The sequence below is a fragment of the Hevea brasiliensis genome, chromosome 13 (assembly GCF_030052815.1).
Source record: "Hevea brasiliensis isolate MT/VB/25A 57/8 chromosome 13, ASM3005281v1, whole genome shotgun sequence".
Lineage (NCBI taxonomy): Eukaryota > Viridiplantae > Streptophyta > Magnoliopsida > Malpighiales > Euphorbiaceae > Hevea > Hevea brasiliensis.
The window spans coordinates 88,496,707-88,515,465 of NC_079505.1; the positions used below are offsets into that span (position 1 = coordinate 88,496,707).

The 18,759-nt window shown below is 33.5% G+C and overlaps 2 protein-coding genes across 5 annotated transcripts; one reads left to right on the top strand and one right to left on the bottom strand.

Annotated features, from left to right (window-relative positions):
• Positions 1-954: 954 nt before the first annotated feature.
• LOC110646841 (cyclic nucleotide-gated ion channel 1) lies at positions 955-7,692 on the top strand. Its single transcript, XM_058132770.1, has 8 exons — positions 955-1,181; positions 1,927-2,065; positions 2,742-3,309; positions 3,803-4,015; positions 4,588-4,868; positions 5,179-5,290; positions 5,977-6,213; positions 6,723-7,692. Exons 2-8 carry the CDS (start codon positions 2,037-2,039, stop codon positions 7,419-7,421), a joined length of 2,139 nt encoding a protein of 712 aa, XP_057988753.1. The 5' UTR covers positions 955-1,181; positions 1,927-2,036; the 3' UTR covers positions 7,422-7,692.
• A 354-nt stretch (positions 7,693-8,046) lies between these two features.
• On the bottom strand, positions 8,047-14,396 carry LOC110646852 (spermine synthase). 4 transcript variants are annotated; one of them, XM_021800428.2, is made up of 11 exons: positions 14,215-14,396; positions 12,834-13,088; positions 12,691-12,735; positions 12,151-12,227; positions 11,873-11,995; positions 11,344-11,448; positions 11,167-11,239; positions 10,935-11,006; positions 10,372-10,567; positions 8,821-8,950; positions 8,047-8,433 (listed from the first exon to the last, which is right to left on the bottom strand). In XM_021800428.2, exons 2-11 carry the CDS (start codon positions 13,021-13,023, stop codon positions 8,335-8,337), a joined length of 1,110 nt encoding a protein of 369 aa, XP_021656120.2. In that variant the 5' UTR covers positions 13,024-13,088; positions 14,215-14,396; the 3' UTR covers positions 8,047-8,334. The 4 variants fall into 4 exon arrangements, with proteins under 4 accessions (XP_021656120.2, XP_057988754.1, XP_057988756.1 ...); XM_058132771.1 differs by having other exon boundaries at positions 12,834-13,054; positions 14,215-14,395; XM_058132773.1 differs by lacking the exon at positions 14,215-14,396 and adding an exon at positions 14,101-14,197 and having other exon boundaries at positions 12,834-13,054.
• Between the last annotated feature and the right edge of the window lie 4,363 nt (positions 14,397-18,759).

Below are 18,759 nucleotides of genomic sequence, written 5' to 3' on the forward strand. Positions count from 1 at the left end.
GCGTACCTTTTGTCATCGCATTGGCTGTAAGTGCGTCACCGATTAGTCACGCTGAAATTTTCCTTATTTCTATAGTTCTTCTCTTAAATAACTGCATTAATTAATACTCTATTAAAATAATTAATCCCTAATAATTATTAATAAATATATTTAATATTTTCAAAAAAATAATAAATATATTTAATATAAATTTAACATCATATAAAATGAATTTAATCATTATTTAATTATATAAAATTAATTAAAAAAAATATATAAATATAAAAAAATATATTTATATTTATATAAATAATTAATTATTTATATTTTTATAAATATCTTTACAATTAAATAATGTTTTACATTTAGATAATTATATATTATAATAATTAAAAACATATAAGTATTTAAACATAAACTAAATTATCATGTAAATATAAAATTTAATTGAACGAACTATTTTACTAATAAAATGAAATATGATAGATATAATTATTTTAAATTAAAAAAAAAAGAAAATTAATTATAAATTTATGCAGAAGGATGATTGTGGACTAAAATAAAATAAAAAAGAAAAAAAATGTAATTAAAATTCAAGGGTTTTACTTGATTATTCCGTCAAGCAAACAATTTTTTAACCGTGGTGGAGGATCCAAGGACAAAGTCGTTGGGTGACAATTATCTGTCAACGACAGGTAATCCAGAAAAGCTACGACAGCAGCATTGACTTGCGTAAAAATCTTACCCAACGCTCATCAAGTTGGCGGTCAGCTCCTTCCTAGTAGCTTAGTTGTTTCTACTCACACCACGATTCAAATTCCGTCCGGTACCTTTTTTACCATCATTTAAAATTTACCAATTAAATATCGCCCATCGGATGATCATCACCATACTAAAAAAATAGCATAATGATAGCGCGCGCTTTTGGAGCACCGGAGGCAACAGTTCGGAAGCAAAATAGTGGGTCCCAGCATCACAAGACTTCTTGCCTTATCCCGTCGTCCCTGGCAGCAACTGTTTGGGAATTCAAAATAAAACTACTGTAGAAACCAGTCGTTGCCCTAGACATTTCCAGGAAGCTTCCTCCTAATCATACCTCTCTTCTTCGTCTCACTCGCAACAACAACAAGAAAGGGAAGAAAAAGTCTTTACTTTTGATAAGAACTGCAGTAGTTGATCAATTTCTGATATTTTCTTCCTTGGTATCTTCTATTTTTCCCTCTTCATTTTCATTGTCTTCTTCCCTTTCCACTCCAATTCTTCAATTTGTTTCGATTACTTGACTTGTTTCAGTTTAATAACCGCAGCTAATCAGTTTCTATTCCTAAAATTAGATTTTTAGAGTGCTAATTTTTCATTCAGTCAATTATATATATATATATATATATATATATATTCATTTTTGGAAAATTTCAATTTCCTATATTTTGGGTATGCAATGAAGTGGGGATGTTTTTTTAGTAGTAAATCTTCTTTCAACTAAACTCTATCTTTTTCATTTTTCCCTTCATGTACGTATACATGTAAGCGTCTCTATACTTGGAAACATGTTAATACAGTGGGCATTGCCATATGCCGACGAAGATATTTTTGTAAGGATATTAGTGGCATGTATACAACTTGGTATCTTCTGGGAAATCATACCTCATGTTGATTTTATCTAATAATCCTAATTTTAAAGTGCTTTTGGTTGACTATACTGTTTACTTGAATACAGCAATTTCCAATAAGCTTTCTTGTGAAGACAGTGTTTATGAATTTGGTTTGTTTAGTGTTTGTACTGATGGCATTATTAGTTAGTTCCACCGGATTTGTTGTTTTTAACGTCCATTGAATTATAATTGTCTGTAAATTTTACTGTGCCTTAATAATCAGTGAAGGTTGCATTTGGGTTTGGGTTGAAACGAGGAGTGCTTTAAAATTATTTTTTTTTTTAATTTTTTACAGGGATTGAAATTCCATTACTTTGGGGTGTATGAAGAAGATTCTTGGGTTTATTTATTTGTTGAAGGTTGGATTTTCAGTGCACATTGTAACTTCTTCAATAAGCTGTAGTCATGAATTTTCCCCAGGAGAAGTTTGTGAGGTTAGTTCCTATTAGAATTATTTTGAAATTTTTGTAATTGTTTTTGCCATATAATTACTTCTCGCTATTTTATTTTGCTTGAGTTTATGACACAGACACCATTGTGGCATTTAAGAAGTAAATCATGTAAGCATAACTCATAATCTTGAAGATAAAATGAAGATTTAGCAGGTATAAAAGTACTTAGAATTAGCACCAGAGTTGTTAAATTTAGAAAGCAAATATGGTGTATAGTGAGTTTGAGATAGTGCTTTGTACGCATTTTTATTTTCTTTTTGTGAAAGAAAATCATCCTTTCTTTTTCAAAGTGATATTGTGGTCAAACTTTTCCATTGTGGGCAACTCTGCTGCAACCTTGTTCAGAACTTGAAGTGGTGGAATCTACCACAATTAGACCCTCTAAATGTGATGTATAATATTGATGATAATACATTATATTTGCAATTTTCACCATCTCTTTTGCTGTTTTTGTCACAATCAGTTTCTCTTTCTTCCTTGCTTCCAACATCATAACTCTTTCGGTGGATTGAATCTTACAGTCAGCATTTGAGTTTGATTTTGAGATGTTATATAATTTCTTTGGTTTACATTTCTTATGGTTGTTGTGACATAGAGGAATTTTCATGTTAATTGGATGGTATAGAGTGACAGTTCCTGTTGATAATATGTTGTTCAGGTTTCAGGATTGGAAGTCAGAGAAAAGTACCGAAGTACAATATTCTGGAAGTAATGGGATACATTCAGGAAAAGTTAGGATGACTATAAGCTCCGTTTCTGAGAAGTTTCAAAGAGGATTAGAATCTGGCTCTGAAAGCATCAACAGAATTAGAAAATCATTGAAATCATATTCATTTAGTAGTACTATTGCTAAAGGCTTGAATTCCAGGAAAAAAGTTCTTGACCCTCAGGGACCTTTCCTACAAAAATGGAATAAGATATTTGTATTATCATGTGTGATTGCCGTTTCACTGGATCCTTTGTTCCTTTATGTACCTGTGATTAATGATGATAAGAAGTGTCTGGACTTGGACAAGAAGATGGAGATTACAGCTAGTGTCTTGCGTTGGTTCACAGATATTTTTTACATACTTCATATCATTTTTCAGTTTCGCACTGGTTTTATTGCTCCATCTTCTCGAGTTTTTGGAAGAGGTGTTTTAGTTGAAGATTCTTGGGCAATAGCCAAGAGGTACTTGTCATCGTATTTCTTAGTGGACATCCTTGCAGTCCTTCCACTTCCGCAGGTGAGGAAACTGCTCTACCATACCTGTGTGTTTCTGACATACTTATTGGCCAACTAATAAGTAGGACTACATTTTATTAGATCTCAATTCTGTAAATGATATTAGTTGTCTTATTAAGATGGTTGATAAATAGTTTGGCCTCATTTATGCACTTTGAACAAGGATCTTTTAGGTTGTTGTGGATCCCCTTTGGAAACTTTTACTTCAGTTGTTAAAAACACTTCTGCCCCCCCTTCTTCGAAAAAAAAAAAAAAAGAAAGTCCTCTTAAATATAATATCTATATGGCATGAACTGGAGGATAGCCTCAACTATCCAAACTGGATATGATTGGTACTTGATACTAAATATTTGCCCATTTTATCAAGGCAAGTTGTTTTAATAAACCCTGGATTTTCAAAATTGTTGTTCATGAAAACTTTATAGGTCAAAATTATCTCTAAATTAGCATTGTATTATGGAGTCTGATAATTTCTGTGGACTGTTCTATGCCAGGTGGTGATTTTAATCATAATTCCAAAAATGAGAGGATCAAGATCTTTGAATACGAAGAACTTGTTAAAATTTGTTGTGTGCTTCCAGTATTTTCCAAGGGTTATGCGACTCTATCCATTGTATAAGGAAGTTACAAGAACTTCTGGCATATTGACAGAAACTGCATGGGCAGGAGCCGCATTTAATCTGTTTCTTTACATGCTTGCAAGTCATGTAAGTTTGATTACTAGATTGTTATTCATTTTATGGTAAGATAAATGCGAGGCATCGATCATATTGACGCAAAATTTTCATTAGTTATTTACATGGTGGATTACTATGTGCAGTAATTATTAGAAGCATGAAACATGAGTTTGCAGAACTAGCTTTAATATTTCAACTGCTATTCTTCCGTCTGTAAATTGAATCTTGAAAGTTTCATTGGCATGCATAATAAACTGGAGGCAAACACTTTTTGGCGCTTGCCTTTATGTGATTATTTCATTAATTTTAACTCTTTTGTTTAGTTTATTTGGGAACTTCATTCATGGTCCACTTTCATATTTATGTAATTTGATGTTGTCTATGGCATTAACAGGTGCACAAATTCCATTCATTCTCTCTCTCTCTCTCAGGCACAGTTTGGCTGTTGACTAGTTCAATAGTTCTGTTGATGTAATAATGTTTGGTGCACTGGTAGATAATTGAAAAGCAATATTGGAAAAAAAAATCTGTTCTTGTGTAAGTTTTGGACTTTTGAGCTGTTGGTTGTCATCAAATACTAATTGACTGGCTGTTCTTTATAGGTACTTGGAGCCTTTTGGTACTTGTTTTCTATAGAAAGAGAAACAACATGCTGGAAAAAAGCCTGTCGGTATCCTGATTGCATCCGTGATAATTTGTACTGTGGTCCTAATAAAGGAGACAATGCAGCATTTCTTAATGTCTCTTGCCCTGTACAAACACCAAATTCAACTATTTTCGACTTTGGAATATTCCTTGATGCCCTTCAATCTGGTATTGTGGCATCTGATGATTTTCCAAAGAAGTTTTTTTACTGCTTTTGGTGGGGCCTGCGAAATCTGAGGTGTGTATGTATTATCCTTTTTTTCATATTTGAAAGGAACAATTTTTTATCAGTTTCTGCCTTATTTGTTTTCTGTTGGTAAAACATGTATGGTTTGGTAATTGGGATCCAAGGACCCTAATTTATGTCAAGTCTGCTGGTATGCTTGGTGATTTTAGGCCTTTCACTCTTCAGTCTCATGCATAATTTTGTTTTCTGATACCTTTTATATTTTGTATCATCTCCATCCATTTCTAATAAAGAGTTTTTGAAGCACCTGTACAGTTTTAAAATAGTTATCTGATTTGTTGTACTGTGCTCCTTTTTGCAGTTCTCTTGGTCAAAACCTTGAAACAAGTACCTTTGTCTGGGAAATCTGCTTTGCAGTTCTCATTTCTATCTCAGGATTGGTGTTGTTTTCATTTCTCATTGGAAATATGCAGGTTGGTAGTATTTTTGTTTTGTGGCTTTTGCTTATGCGATGATGTTTAGGGGAATGGAATAGAAATGGTTTCTTGGTTCACTTCACTCCATTTATTGTCAGGATTGTTCATCGTATTACAAGTATATAGTAGGACCCAAAATCCAGGGTTTGCCGCCAAGGTTTACTCAGAATTGATTATGGCATAACCCTGACCATGAATATTTTGATCAGTTATAAAATGGAGCTGCAGTATAATTGGGATGGTAGCTTTTGAATATCTGATGGAAATCTCTTATTAGCAATATGTCATAGTGGTTGCAATTTATTTAAAAAACTTCTCTCTCTCTCTCTCTCTCTCTCTCTCTCTCTCTCTCTCTCTTCTTTTAGAGAGAAAGAACCTGAGAAGTTTGCTGTGTGAAGATTTTTGGATATCTATGTTTGTGTTTGTGCACATGCAATCTGCTTTATGTGATTTTTGTGAGATGCACTTGTGTCATTTGTCATCAGTGATACAGTGTGTGTGCTTTATTGTTGTTGAATGGAGTAATTTCAATTGTCCTCATGGGCAATGAACAACACTGCTTTGTGAAAGTTTATAATGGTTTGCTTTAGCTGACTATCATATGTGAGTCAAATTAATTAGATGGTTTGGGCACAAAATTTTGTGGTTATAGATCTTGATGAACTAAAGTCTTCCTGAAACAGACATATTTGCAATCCACAACCACAAGATTGGAGGAAATGAGAGTTAAGAGGCGAGATGCAGAGCAATGGATGTCTCACCGCTTGCTTCCTGAGAATCTGAGGGAGCGGATCAGGCGACATGAACAATACAAATGGCAAGAAACCAGAGGTGTTGATGAAGAGAATCTGGTGCATAATCTTCCCAAGGACCTTAGAAGAGACATAAAGCGTCATCTCTGCTTGGCATTGCTTATGAGGGTGAGTTCTTTCTCCTTTTATTTCCAGGAAGGCTCCATGAGCTGTTGTTATTTATTTATTTTTATTTAATGAAATGTTCTCTAGTACCTTCTTAATGAATTAATTCAGCATGTATTACCATTATGTCCCCTTTATTTGTTGTCTTCTTCTTTTTCCTCTTCCCTTTTTTAAGATGTTATCAAAAAAGGGAGAATTTGCTATTCCGGCTAGTGTGACTGTGACCAGTCATGGCTCGTCTCCCAATTTTAGTAATTTATAGTGACTTGGAGTGCAGCTATGCCAGGTTCTTTTCTTAATCAAATGGTAGAAGACGACTGATAACTATCAGAAGTTGAAATGTTTAGCTTCATTCATATTTTTGCCTTGTAAAGGAGATATAAATTAATCATCTTAATGACCAAATGCATTTCATGCCGGAATAAACATTATTGGTAGTATGTGTTTCTCTATAATACATCAATAATCTCTGGATCTTTAATCTATCCTGTACTGGATGTATTTTTATTAAGGTACCAATGTTTGAAAAAATGGACGAGCAACTACTAGATGCAATGTGCGACCGGCTCAAGCCGGCACTCTACACAGAGGAAAGCTACATCGTTCGGGAGGGAGACCCAGTTGATGAGATGCTCTTTATCATGCGAGGCAAGCTTATAACCATGACCACCAATGGTGGAAGAACTGGCTTCTTCAACTCTGAATACCTCAAGGCTGGTGACTTTTGTGGAGAGGAATTACTGACATGGGCCCTAGATCCCCACTCCTCATCTAACCTTCCTATATCAACCAGAACTGTTAGAACCATTACTGAAGTTGAAGCCTTTGCTCTAATGGCTGATGACTTGAAATTTGTTGCTTCTCAATTCCGGAGGCTACACAGTAAGCAACTCCGCCACACCTTCAGGTTTTATTCACAGCAGTGGAGGACTTGGGCAGCATGCTTTATACAAGCAGCATGGCGCAGGTATAGTAAAAAGAAGCTTGAAGAGTCTCTCCGACAAGAGGAGAATAGGTTGCAAGATGCATTAGCCAATACAAGTGGGAACTCACCGAGTTTAGGTGCCACCATATATGCCTCACGATTTGCTGCTAATGCACTTCGTGCCCTGCGGCGTACTGGTACTCGCAAGGCAAGGTTGTTGGAGAGAGTTCCACCAATGCTGCTTCAAAAGCCTGCAGAACCCGATTTTACAGCTGAAGAAAGATAGACTTGGATTATTAGTGGTGATATTTTGTGTTTGATTGCTGTGTACAAAGTGAAATTAGAACTATTTCAGCCAACAAAGAAAGACATGATAAATGGGTAGAGGCTTGGGATTGCACCATTGATAGTCACTTTTTGTTGGCGTAATGAGGTTTGTGCAACACATATCTTGTCGTATATGGTGATCTACGATTGTACTTTTTCAGCTCCTTTCGGAAAAAACAAAAATTGTTGGTTCTTATTTCATCATATACCAGAAGCGTGTTTAGCGATCCTTTTTCGTTCTTATCCCTTGTGAAAGCTGAGGAGCAAGCATACATGCCTACCATTGTAATCGGGTTGTTTACTAGGAAAGGTAACACGCCTAGCAATTTCAAAAGGGCTAATCGAGTGGAGAACAATCTTGATCTGCTTATGCTCACCTTAATTAAATAATGGGTGTGCCATCAAGCGTGTTTAGCATGGCAGCCCAGATGTGTCGATACAATCACAGTCGAATATCGCTTGGGTGATGATAAAAGTTTTTCTATTTTTCTATTTAATGTGTTTCACAGCTCCGGAGATCTGCTCGTCCTAACCAATCAAAAAACGGGGAAGATAAACAAATTCATCAAGGGAACGCATAAGAGTGAAGCATATAACTAATATTTTATTATCACTGGCTTCAGATTCTACATTGATATAACTGAAAGTATCAATTTTTCATCACTCCCCTAGATGAGGTTGTTCCTATCATCCACCAAAACATTGTGTGGTAATAACTCATCAACTAGTTAGATGTACCTAGAAACCATAATATATGACAACCAATAAGATCGTTGCCCGTGCAACTATATGTTTAATACCAGCCTAGAATCTAGGCCCCATTAACAAATATTTCCACTCATCATAAAATTCTTACAAGCAGAGCCACCAGATTATGAAATGTTGATTCCTTTTGCTAGCATTGGAGAATCGCAAAGCAATCTCACCTCCCTCTTCAAAAATGTTGGCAATGCAAATGCAGCTGAGTGGATCTGTCCAGAGAATAGCAATAGAAAACAATATTCAGTACAATGCTAACATGAAGTTCAACCAATCATATTTAGCTGCTTATGCCCTATAGTACTGGAAAGCTTCATACATTTTAATATAAACATTTAAAGCAATTCTCAGCAGAAATTTGTACATCCATTTTCTCTTATCCATCTATTTGTACTTACAATCTACAGAAAATTCCAGATTGGAATAATTTTGACAAGTGTATTTAAGTAAAATTATTGATCACTACAAAGATGCTTCTTGCCTACATCGCAATCACATTATTTGCATTCTTACATCAGAGATATGCTAAAGGTTTTTGAGAAATAAAAATAAGAGGTCACAAAATAAATGGAGGCAAACTTGAAGAGAGAACCTCCTACCTCTGAGTTATAGAACCTAAGTTCCCTCTTATATTTGACGGCTCCTTTTAACTTCTCTATAGGATTGACAGGATTCAAGAAATCAACAGGTGGCCCCTCTGTAGAGCATAGGAGAAATCCAATCACACCACTGCATGCCAGCCAAAGAAAAAAGTACACAAGAATCATTTACTGTATGAACAAACTTTACAAATTCCATTACAATTCTCCACTAGTAAACCTTTACATGAAAAAACATTAGCTGATGACTCCACAGGTGTTGTTCAGATGACTAAAAGAAAATAATAATCACTCAACTTCATAAGGTGTTGTTCAGATGACTCCACAGCAGTAGGGAGTCGGGCTGAGCAATTCTCTGTTTAAACTGAAAAACCGAACCAAACCAATTTGGTTCGGTTTAGTTTGAAATTTCAGGGAATTTTGGTTTTCTGTTCAGTTCGGCTTTTCATCAAAAACCAACGAAAAACTGAACTGACCAAAACCTCAACATTGCATCGCTTTATTTTATACACACACACACACACACACAAGCATTTTTCCCTTCCTAAACCTAATCCTTCTTTCTGCCGCCCACTCCCTCTCTGCTCCTTCTCCTTTGTCTGTTCTAAATCCATCAGCCAATGGAGGCTTACAAATCGACTCTCGTCCCTCTCACCTCTCCACTCTCGTCCTTGTCCTCATCCCTCCACCCTGGTCCTCACCATCGTTCATTGTGGTTCCAATCCCTTCCATCTTAGGTCACCAGACCTAAGGAGATTGCAAGACCCGCCATCAACCAGCCTCCTCAACAACGTTCATCAATTGTTGCATGTGAGTTGCTTACGCTTTGATGACTAAGGCATGGGTTCACGGCTTCTCGCAGTCTTCATCAGCTTCTAGCGCCAACACCAACACTTTTCTTTTATACTTTTTCTCTCTCATATGCTGGTAAATTGATCTATACCTGGGTACTTGATTTGTTGGATTGTGAATTTGCGATGATGTATATGCTCTATGATTGAAATTTCATCATTTAGGTTGGGAAATTCTTCTATAACATGTTGTTTTTGGTTTAATAAGCTTTAATTGAAATTTTGGATACTTCAAATCTATTTTAGCAAAGGTATTTGGCTATTTGCATGTTGGATGCTTTAAATCTGTTTATCAATCTTGACTGTCCTTCAGATCTATATGCAATCAAAATTTCAATTAATCAATTTGTTTTAATCGGTTTGCTTTAAACCAAACCAAACAGATATTTGTCGGTTCGGTTAAGTTATTCCTATGTCATCAGTTCAGTTCAATTCGAATTTTTATTAAATTTCAGTTTTCAATTTTATTGGTTTGGTTCGGAACTAAACCAACTGTTTGCACGCCCCTAGTAGGGAGTAGCATCATTTTTTCCTCCTCATGGTCAATTTAAACACTAGAAATATAGGCTGTAGTGCCAAAAAAAAAAAAAAAAAACTATTCTCACAATAGCATAACTATAAAATTCATTTCTCCCTGAAATTTTTGGGAATAGGCCATTTCTGAGATCCAGATAATCAAGAAAATAGGGTCCATAATCACCTTGGATATGATGGAACACTTGCCCAGGCATAGTGGACAGAACCCTTGAATATCTCACAGCAAACAGTGATCATATCCTCAATAAGATGTGTATGAAGCCACATACTTTCTGCCATATTACAAAGGACTCCACCAGGCCTTAATGCTTTAGCTATTGTCTGAAAAAAGGGCTTCTCCACAAGCTCTTTAGCTGGACCTAAACCAGAAAAAAGAATGCTTCAATATACATAATGCTTTTAGAAACAAGTTTCAGATGATCTATATATGGATCAATATAAAGCCAAAATCCAGGAAACTTGAACTAAGCTAAGGTAATTCACAATTTCCTAGAATTTTTGAACCATAAACATACAGATAGTTCTGAACATCTTTAATATAAATTCTAAGAAAACAAAACTTGCACAAAGATCATTAGATTAATCATTCCCACAATTGCAAAAATGAGTCCAGCTAATAGTTATTGGCCATATACCCCCTTTGTATAATTACAATGCATAAGCAAATCACATTTGAGCCTCTTTGAATAATAAGGGAATCACGACAGTTCAAATTCTGGAACATACCTACGGGGTCTGATGAATCAACAATAATTGCATCATACTTCCCTTCTGGAGCAAGATGAAGAAATTCCACAGCTGTTAAGATCACAGAAACGAGATCAGTAAATAAAACCGAGTCAATTTGAACTAATTTTAAGGGAATTCATGTACTAATGATTCAAGTCCTTATAATATATAATCATGTTACATAAATTAAGAAAAAAGGAAAAATTAAAAGGGAACTGTTTGATCATACCATCACCTACATGTAGTCGGACACGAGGGTCCTCAAATCCAACAGATAATTCTGGAAAATACTCCTTACACACCTAGAGTAACAATAAAAGAGTTACTTTTAGGGCAGACTGCAGAGGGAAGAGGGAAAGAAGGAAGAAGCAAGCAAATGTGAATAGTTGCTCAAATCATTGCTTACATCTATAACCATCTTATCTATCTCACAGATATCAATGAGCTCGACAGAGCTGTGGCGAGAAATTTCTCTAAGAACCCCACCATCACCACCACCAACAACCAGAACCTACATCATGCATTCGATGAAATAAGCATAGATAAATTCTGAATAGAATATTTTCATTATGCAGAGTTGGGACACAGTATTGTTCATAATGACTTGATGTGGTTTCCAAATGAAAACAATAGTTGTAGTTCAAATCTAATGTAAAATGACAAACAATAGAGTAGAGCTATGAATCTAAACATAGAATCCAAATTGTTATAACAGATAAAATGCATGGTAAATTTTGAATAATATTGTGGCTTCATGCAATTTTATTCAATATCTTTTCTCACTAAAGGCTTTCACTTTTATAGCAAACCCAGTTCATAGGGAAGTGATAAAAAGGTTTTTATTAAGAAGATAATTCAATGAGAATATTAGCCATATTGAAGAAACTCTGGAATGCACAACATTAGCAGAATGAAGGGATGAAAGTGATACTTACAGATTTGGGTGATGGAATCGAACAAAGAGGAAGATGAGTTATCATCTCCTGGTAGGCACACTCATCTTTCTCAGTCAACTGGACAATGCCATCAAGAACAAGCACTTTTCCATAAGTAGATGACTGCAGATAAACAATTCAGTATTAGCCAACGCACACATAGTGTAAGTCGTGGGTAGGTATAGAGAGAAAGAGAGAGGGAAGATGTAAAGGTGAAGAAAAGAACGTAAAGCAACTCCATGAAAACAGTCAAATATTCAGAGCTGAGAATGCTTAACCTGAAAAACCAAGATCTCTTGGTACTCTGACTTTCCCTCGTACAAAATGTTCTTGACTTCCAATGAATGTACTTCTCCTGCAAATGAACACAAAACAACATAAGCCATAGTCATTGTTTCAAAAAGTGTACAGAACCAAACCAATATACACAGGCACTTGGATAAAATGTGTAGCCAGTAGTTATAACAATTTTCTTGTCCCAGGAAAGAAAAGGATTTAGCCAAAAGGGGGGGAGGAGGAGCTCTAATAAGGTGAACAACAATAAGCAGAGAGGACACAGGACCTCCAAAGTTCCTTGTTCTACTCGGAGAAAATGCTATAAATTTACCAGGACGTTCCACTAATATGCAGTGTTTTTAACTTAAATTCAACAAGTATAGTTACAAGATAATAGTAAGGTTAACAATTGTGATTAAAAATTACAGAATTTGAATACACAGATTATGAAAAGGCAAAATGATTGTGTCATCGATCAAAATACATCATAGCAAAGCAAAAGAATATCTCATAAAGCGTGCAGATGTGAAAATAACACGAACCAGGCCACATTGGGTTGTTGAAGTAGACCCTTTTACTAGCTTCGCCTGTAAAAGATCAGAAGCATACAATTTAGAACTTCAAACAGGCCACAATGAATCTACACTGGAAAAGAAATATAAGAAAAAAATTTAAAGATAATGACCAGAGCAAGAATGAGATTCTGAGAACCACCCAGAAACAACAGTAGAATGGCATTTTGCATCAAGCTCAGGTGCAGAAGCTCTAGCCTTAAAGCAACAAGAAGGAATAGCCTTCTCTGAGCCATTCCCATCATTCGCCTTCCCATCCATAATCTTCTGGCATTCCAAACCTCTTCCTGCGCCGTCCTCCATAAATTATCCTTTTCTTCTCCGGCTCCAGCCTCTGAAAGAATATCAGCATGTAGTCATTGAGAAATCTAAAAAGAAAATAAAGAAAATAAAATAAGTACCAAAATGAGGGCTAACAATATACCATCAAAAACAAAACAAAATTCCAGCCACAAATAACACATGCAAATAACAAGGCATGAAGAGACCAATGCTATGTGAAATTAGCACGCTAATAAAATACAAAAATAGACAGAGCGAAAGGGAGAAAAAGAAGAGAGAAGTGGAGGAATATATTAGTGAAAATTACCAGAACTCTCATAAACGCGTGCAAGCAAATGGCTTCAATTTATAGAAACAAAACCCATTATCCAACGGGGATGTAATAATATAGGTTTATTTGATCAGCACCAACCAACTAAAGTCAGACATCTTAATTAAATCATACAAATACATGCATATATATGTGTATCATACCACTATATATATATATATATATATATATATATATATATATATATATATATATATATATATGCGCGCGCGTGTTTTCGGACTCAAATGCAAATTCCCGCCTTGAATAATGGAGAAATTACCTTGATTAAATGCCTTAAAGCTTTCGATTTTCAATAAAATCACTAATTAAAAAAAGATATAGAACAAAAGGCCAAAATGAATGAAATAACAAAAGACAAGAATTTCTGTACGCCTGTACTTGACAGTAAAAAGAGCTAGAAAAAGAAATCTCTTTTTGGGAAAAAAAAAACAAAAAAGACGGAGCCAAATTAAATGAGCTTATTCAACAAAAAAATGCATTAAAAACAAAATGTTTGAAGATCCGTTTGATTCTCGAGAAACCGTGGAAAAATCAAATGGAACAAGTAACTCGAAGATATTATTCTTGTTTTTCCCAAAACAGTACAATAACAAATTTTTTTTTTCGAATTGATCACTGCATAAAAAGAAAAGTTAAAATTATCGCCCGCGATTTTCTTAAGAAACAAACAGAAATATTAGGGTTTACCAAAAATGGTTCAAAAGAAAAGGACAATACACAGCAATGGGCTTTGACCAAATTAATTAAGAAGAAAATAAAATTACATTAGGAGTCAGAACTCAGAACTGGCAGAGCAATAGTGATAATATGCAACTACAAAGAGAGATACAGAGGGAATACGAATATAAAAGATTATAAGCGCACGAGAGAGAGATTACCAGATGTTAATGTCAGTGAGATATGTATATATTATTTGAGCGGGAAGGAGGAAACGAGCGAGTCTCTCTCTCTCTCTCTCTCTCTCTCTCTCTCTCTGCTTGGAGGCTTTTGCTCTGTTTTGGAGATGGAAGGAAATGGCGTGAGGAATGGATTTTAAAGCCGCACACTTGCAGAAATTTTGCTGCTTTTTTTCTTTATCTCAAGACAGAATTTCTTTTTCTATATTAATTATTATTATTATTATTATTATTATTATTATTATTATTATTCCTATGTTTAGAAATTCCTTCATTGCAATGCAATATTTTAATTTTCTTCCAAATTTATTTTCTTTTCATGTTTGTAATTTAAAATTTTATAAAAATATAATTATTTTTTAATAAATTTTTATATTGAGAATAAAAAAATTTAATTATTCTTAAATTAAAAAATTATTTTAGAATAAATAAAATTAAGTATATTCATATGATAATTCAACCGAAATTTTTTATAAATGATTTTTTTAAGGAAAGTTTTTAAATTGTACACTTTTACTCTTAATTCTTTTTTATTTTCAATAAATGAGTCATGAAAGGAGGCTTTTCAATTATTTATGTAATGATTAATATAAAATTTATTAAAAATATATTTTTAACTTAACTCACTTGAATTTAATATATTTATGCTTTAATACTATAATTTTATTTATCATCTATCATATTTTTAAAATAAAACTTAATAAAATAGATTAAGATGATATAATTAATATAATTAAAGCAAAGAATTTTATTTAATCTTTTATTAATATATCTTTTACTCATATTACTCTACTAAAAATTAAATAATTTGTGTTGTTAAATAATTTTTAAAATTAATAAATTTTAATTTTTTAAAATATATATTAAATAGAGGTATATTAGTAAGTTAAAAAATAAATTATTATTTTGAAAAAAAAAAGTGAGATATAATTTGTGACAAAAAAAAAAGAAAATAAACTTATCTCTGTGAGACGGAAGTGTATAAATTAAATGATGTATACAGTAAAATGTAAATAAGTTTTTCTTTAATTTGTGATAAAAAAATCCTTCATGCCAAAATAACAAAATAAAAATAAAAAATTAGTAATAATTAAAAAATAAAAAATAAAAAGCAAGAATTTTGCAAAAAATACATTATACATGTATCATATGAGTTGATGTGATGTCGTAATGTATTATTGAAGAACCATAAATTTTACAAAAAAAAAATCATAATAATTAATTTTAATTAATTTAAAATTAAGATTTTAATTAAATTAAACCCGATTCGAAGCTGGAATAGAGTTGATTAAGATAAGCAAAAACGTGAGACATGATTTTGCATTATGATGGACAAAAAAGCTTGCACGTACTTTGATTTAGAATCTCTTCAACTCAAAGATATGGAATGGAATCACTTAGCAGATAACAATGTCTTCCTCATTACTATTAACATTATTATAAATTATAATGTGTGCAAGAGCGAGAGAGTTGGAACTCAAGAATTAACACAGCTCATCTTATTCTATTCCTTTTTTATCCACCATTCTCCATACATCCTCTAAAAGGCCAAAACAAACCTATGGATGAGATAGAAGGGCCCATCATCGGTGATGAGATTAATTTTAAATCAAAATAAAGATAATTTTATGATAAAATTTCACGGTATAGCACGTGGCTAACAAACCTATGGATGTAGGGAAGTCGAATATATTCTTGCCAGCGAGGAGGAGGACTAGTACTTACACTCTCTTTAGCAATCAAATTATCTTTTAAGTAACCACTCAACCCCTCAAAAAAGAAAAGAGAAAAACCATTGAAACTGTTCGAATTTTGATGCTTTTTATCATCTTTTGCCAACAGAGTCCAATTAAAGCTAGGCTATTATTGTGTGCCTGCTGCTCAGTGCCCAGAGAGCTTTCACTGTCATGGCTTTGTTGATTTTTGATGTTTAGTAATTGAATGCAACATACTACTCGTGGTCCTCCTAAACCACTGATGATGCTCACCCATTACGTGCTTCTTTTTCAAGTTATGCGATGTGGAAATTGGCAAGTCTTTCACACGTTTTTTAATAAAATAGAGGAACGATTTCTGGTATCTTTCAAAGGGCCACAAGTAAAAAAAATGAAGTAAAACAATAATAATGAAAAAATACACTTTAAGGTGTTATGCGTTATATTAATGATATTATTAAGATATATTATTAAAATAAACTAAGTTTATAACATGAATATTAATTAAAACGCAACGGTTCTGCTTGTTAAAAATTTGATAAGCAAGAGCAAATTCGCCGAAATTATAGCATCGTCGGAATGAAAAGGCATGAGGAATAGAGACTTGTTGCATAACACGTGGTAGGTAGAGATCTAGAATGCAATGATGTCACAATTGAAATGATTACATTAGAACAATTCTATTTGATAATTATGAATTATATTTGCAATGTGATCTTCAACGTAATAATTCAAAATTTAAGAATGGATTTTATAATCAGTAAGACTAATTTAGTCGGTATTATTAGAGTGGATTTTAGAATAATAGACTTCAAATTTAATCAAATTTTTAATTTCAACTTTTCTTTTGCCCTAATTTTTTTTTCCTGCTTTTTTTCTCAGGCTTGACCGAGCTTCTTTAGTTCTGGTGTCCCTCGAGAAGGTGTAATTTTCCCTATAATTTTGATTTTATTGGTATGGTTGCAAATCTTGGCTCATATCTTCACAAGGATATGTTGAAGAGGATCCGTGTTTTGAAAGCGATAGTTTGTTCGTTTGTCGGTTCTACACTTCTGTTCTCCCCTGTCTTGAGTCAGGCCTTCGACTTTGGGAGCGGTTGCTTGGGAATCTGCATATCCGGCATTAATAAGAGGTTGTTGGTATCCTATATGGCCGCGGGCTTTCTTCCCTCACAGAGTGTTGAGAGTGAGCTCTGTGTTTTCTCTGAAAGAGTTTGACTTGCATTGCTATTGGATGTTGGGAGTTGTTTTCTTTAGACTATGGCTAGTTTAGCTATGGTGGCTAGTTGTTGAAGGAAGGTCTCTAAACATCTAGATCTGGTGGGTTTGCTCTTGCTCGAATTGAGTTTCTTCTGGTTGTGAGTTTTAGCTAGAGTTGCTGTTCGGATCTAGACTTATTTTGCAGGACTTGCTGTTTGGGTAGGAGAAGTGTAATTAGGTTTCAAGTCATGACCTTGCTTATGTAATTTGCCCTTTGAATTTAAAAAAAAAAAATTGCCTCTCAATCAAAATTAATTATATAAAAAATAATTTTTTATATTTTATTTATATTAATGTTGTACTATAATGATTTAAAAAGTAAATATATAATTGAATTTTAGGATACAAAGACGAAACGGAAGGTGAAGGGTATATGTTTGTTGGGACAGGTGGGGGCAGGGGAATGGGGCATGCACACAATGGGAAAAGGAAATAAAATTGGTGCTGTGAATCACGAGGCCATTTTTTATCCTTCCAAAATAAATGCGAATTACAAAAAAAAAATTTATATTTGTATTTCCTTTTTCTTCAAAAATAAATTTATAAATATCCTTCTAAACAGAGTGTTTACATGCTTTTGCTGTTTGCAAGCCGACAATAAAGAGGCCCATATTTGATTTGGATTTGGGTCCGTTCTCCTACAGGCCGTGGACAGTAGCCCCACACCCGCAGGCATGGCTTAGAATTGCCACGTTTTTTATTTTTTAAACAGAAATTAATTTTCATAAACAATTGGTAAAAAGTTTTAAATCATACCTTAAAAATTAAAAAAAAAATTAATACTTAATCTGTTTTGATTCAAAAAAAAAAAAAAACTTATGTAGTAGACTTAAATTTGAGTCTTTGACTCCCTCAACCCATACCAATAAATAGAAGATTTTTAATACGTTTAATATATTCGTTGCATATAAAACTTAAAAATAATATGTGATCGGTAAATTGTTTAAAAATATACAATAAACTATGAAAAAACAGAAATCATAATATATAATATTTAAAATTCAAATAAATTCAATTATAATAATAAAATAAATCTTTTTTACAATTTAAAACAAAATTCATATCAATATCCAAAAATTTTGAATCTAAACTTGTACGATAAAACTGTTCATTATAAATATTTAGACATCTCGCATGGTGACTGTAACGTCCCGTACAGCAATGAGCAATAATCTGCAGCTGGACGCAGGGCCTCACTTGAGACCTTGACCAAATAGGGGTAAGAATAAACCGAATCATAAATTGAAATGTGAAAAACTAATAACTAGAGACATCTTTTTGTAAAATAGTCTGGAGAGTTGTAAGAATTTCGGGATTTCGCATGCTTGCTTGAGAGAAATCTTAGGATGGGTAACCTACTGAGAAGTTCTCCTATAAAACCATGAAACTCAGGATGGAGTGGATCAAAACGAATAATTTTTCTAATGGTTGGAGCAAAAGGCGTTACAGTGACATCTTATTAGACATTAAATCTCGTAAGAGATGAGACGGTGAAAGATACTTCACAAAAAATTTAAATAATAATTAGTTAAATATTATTATGCATCTGAACT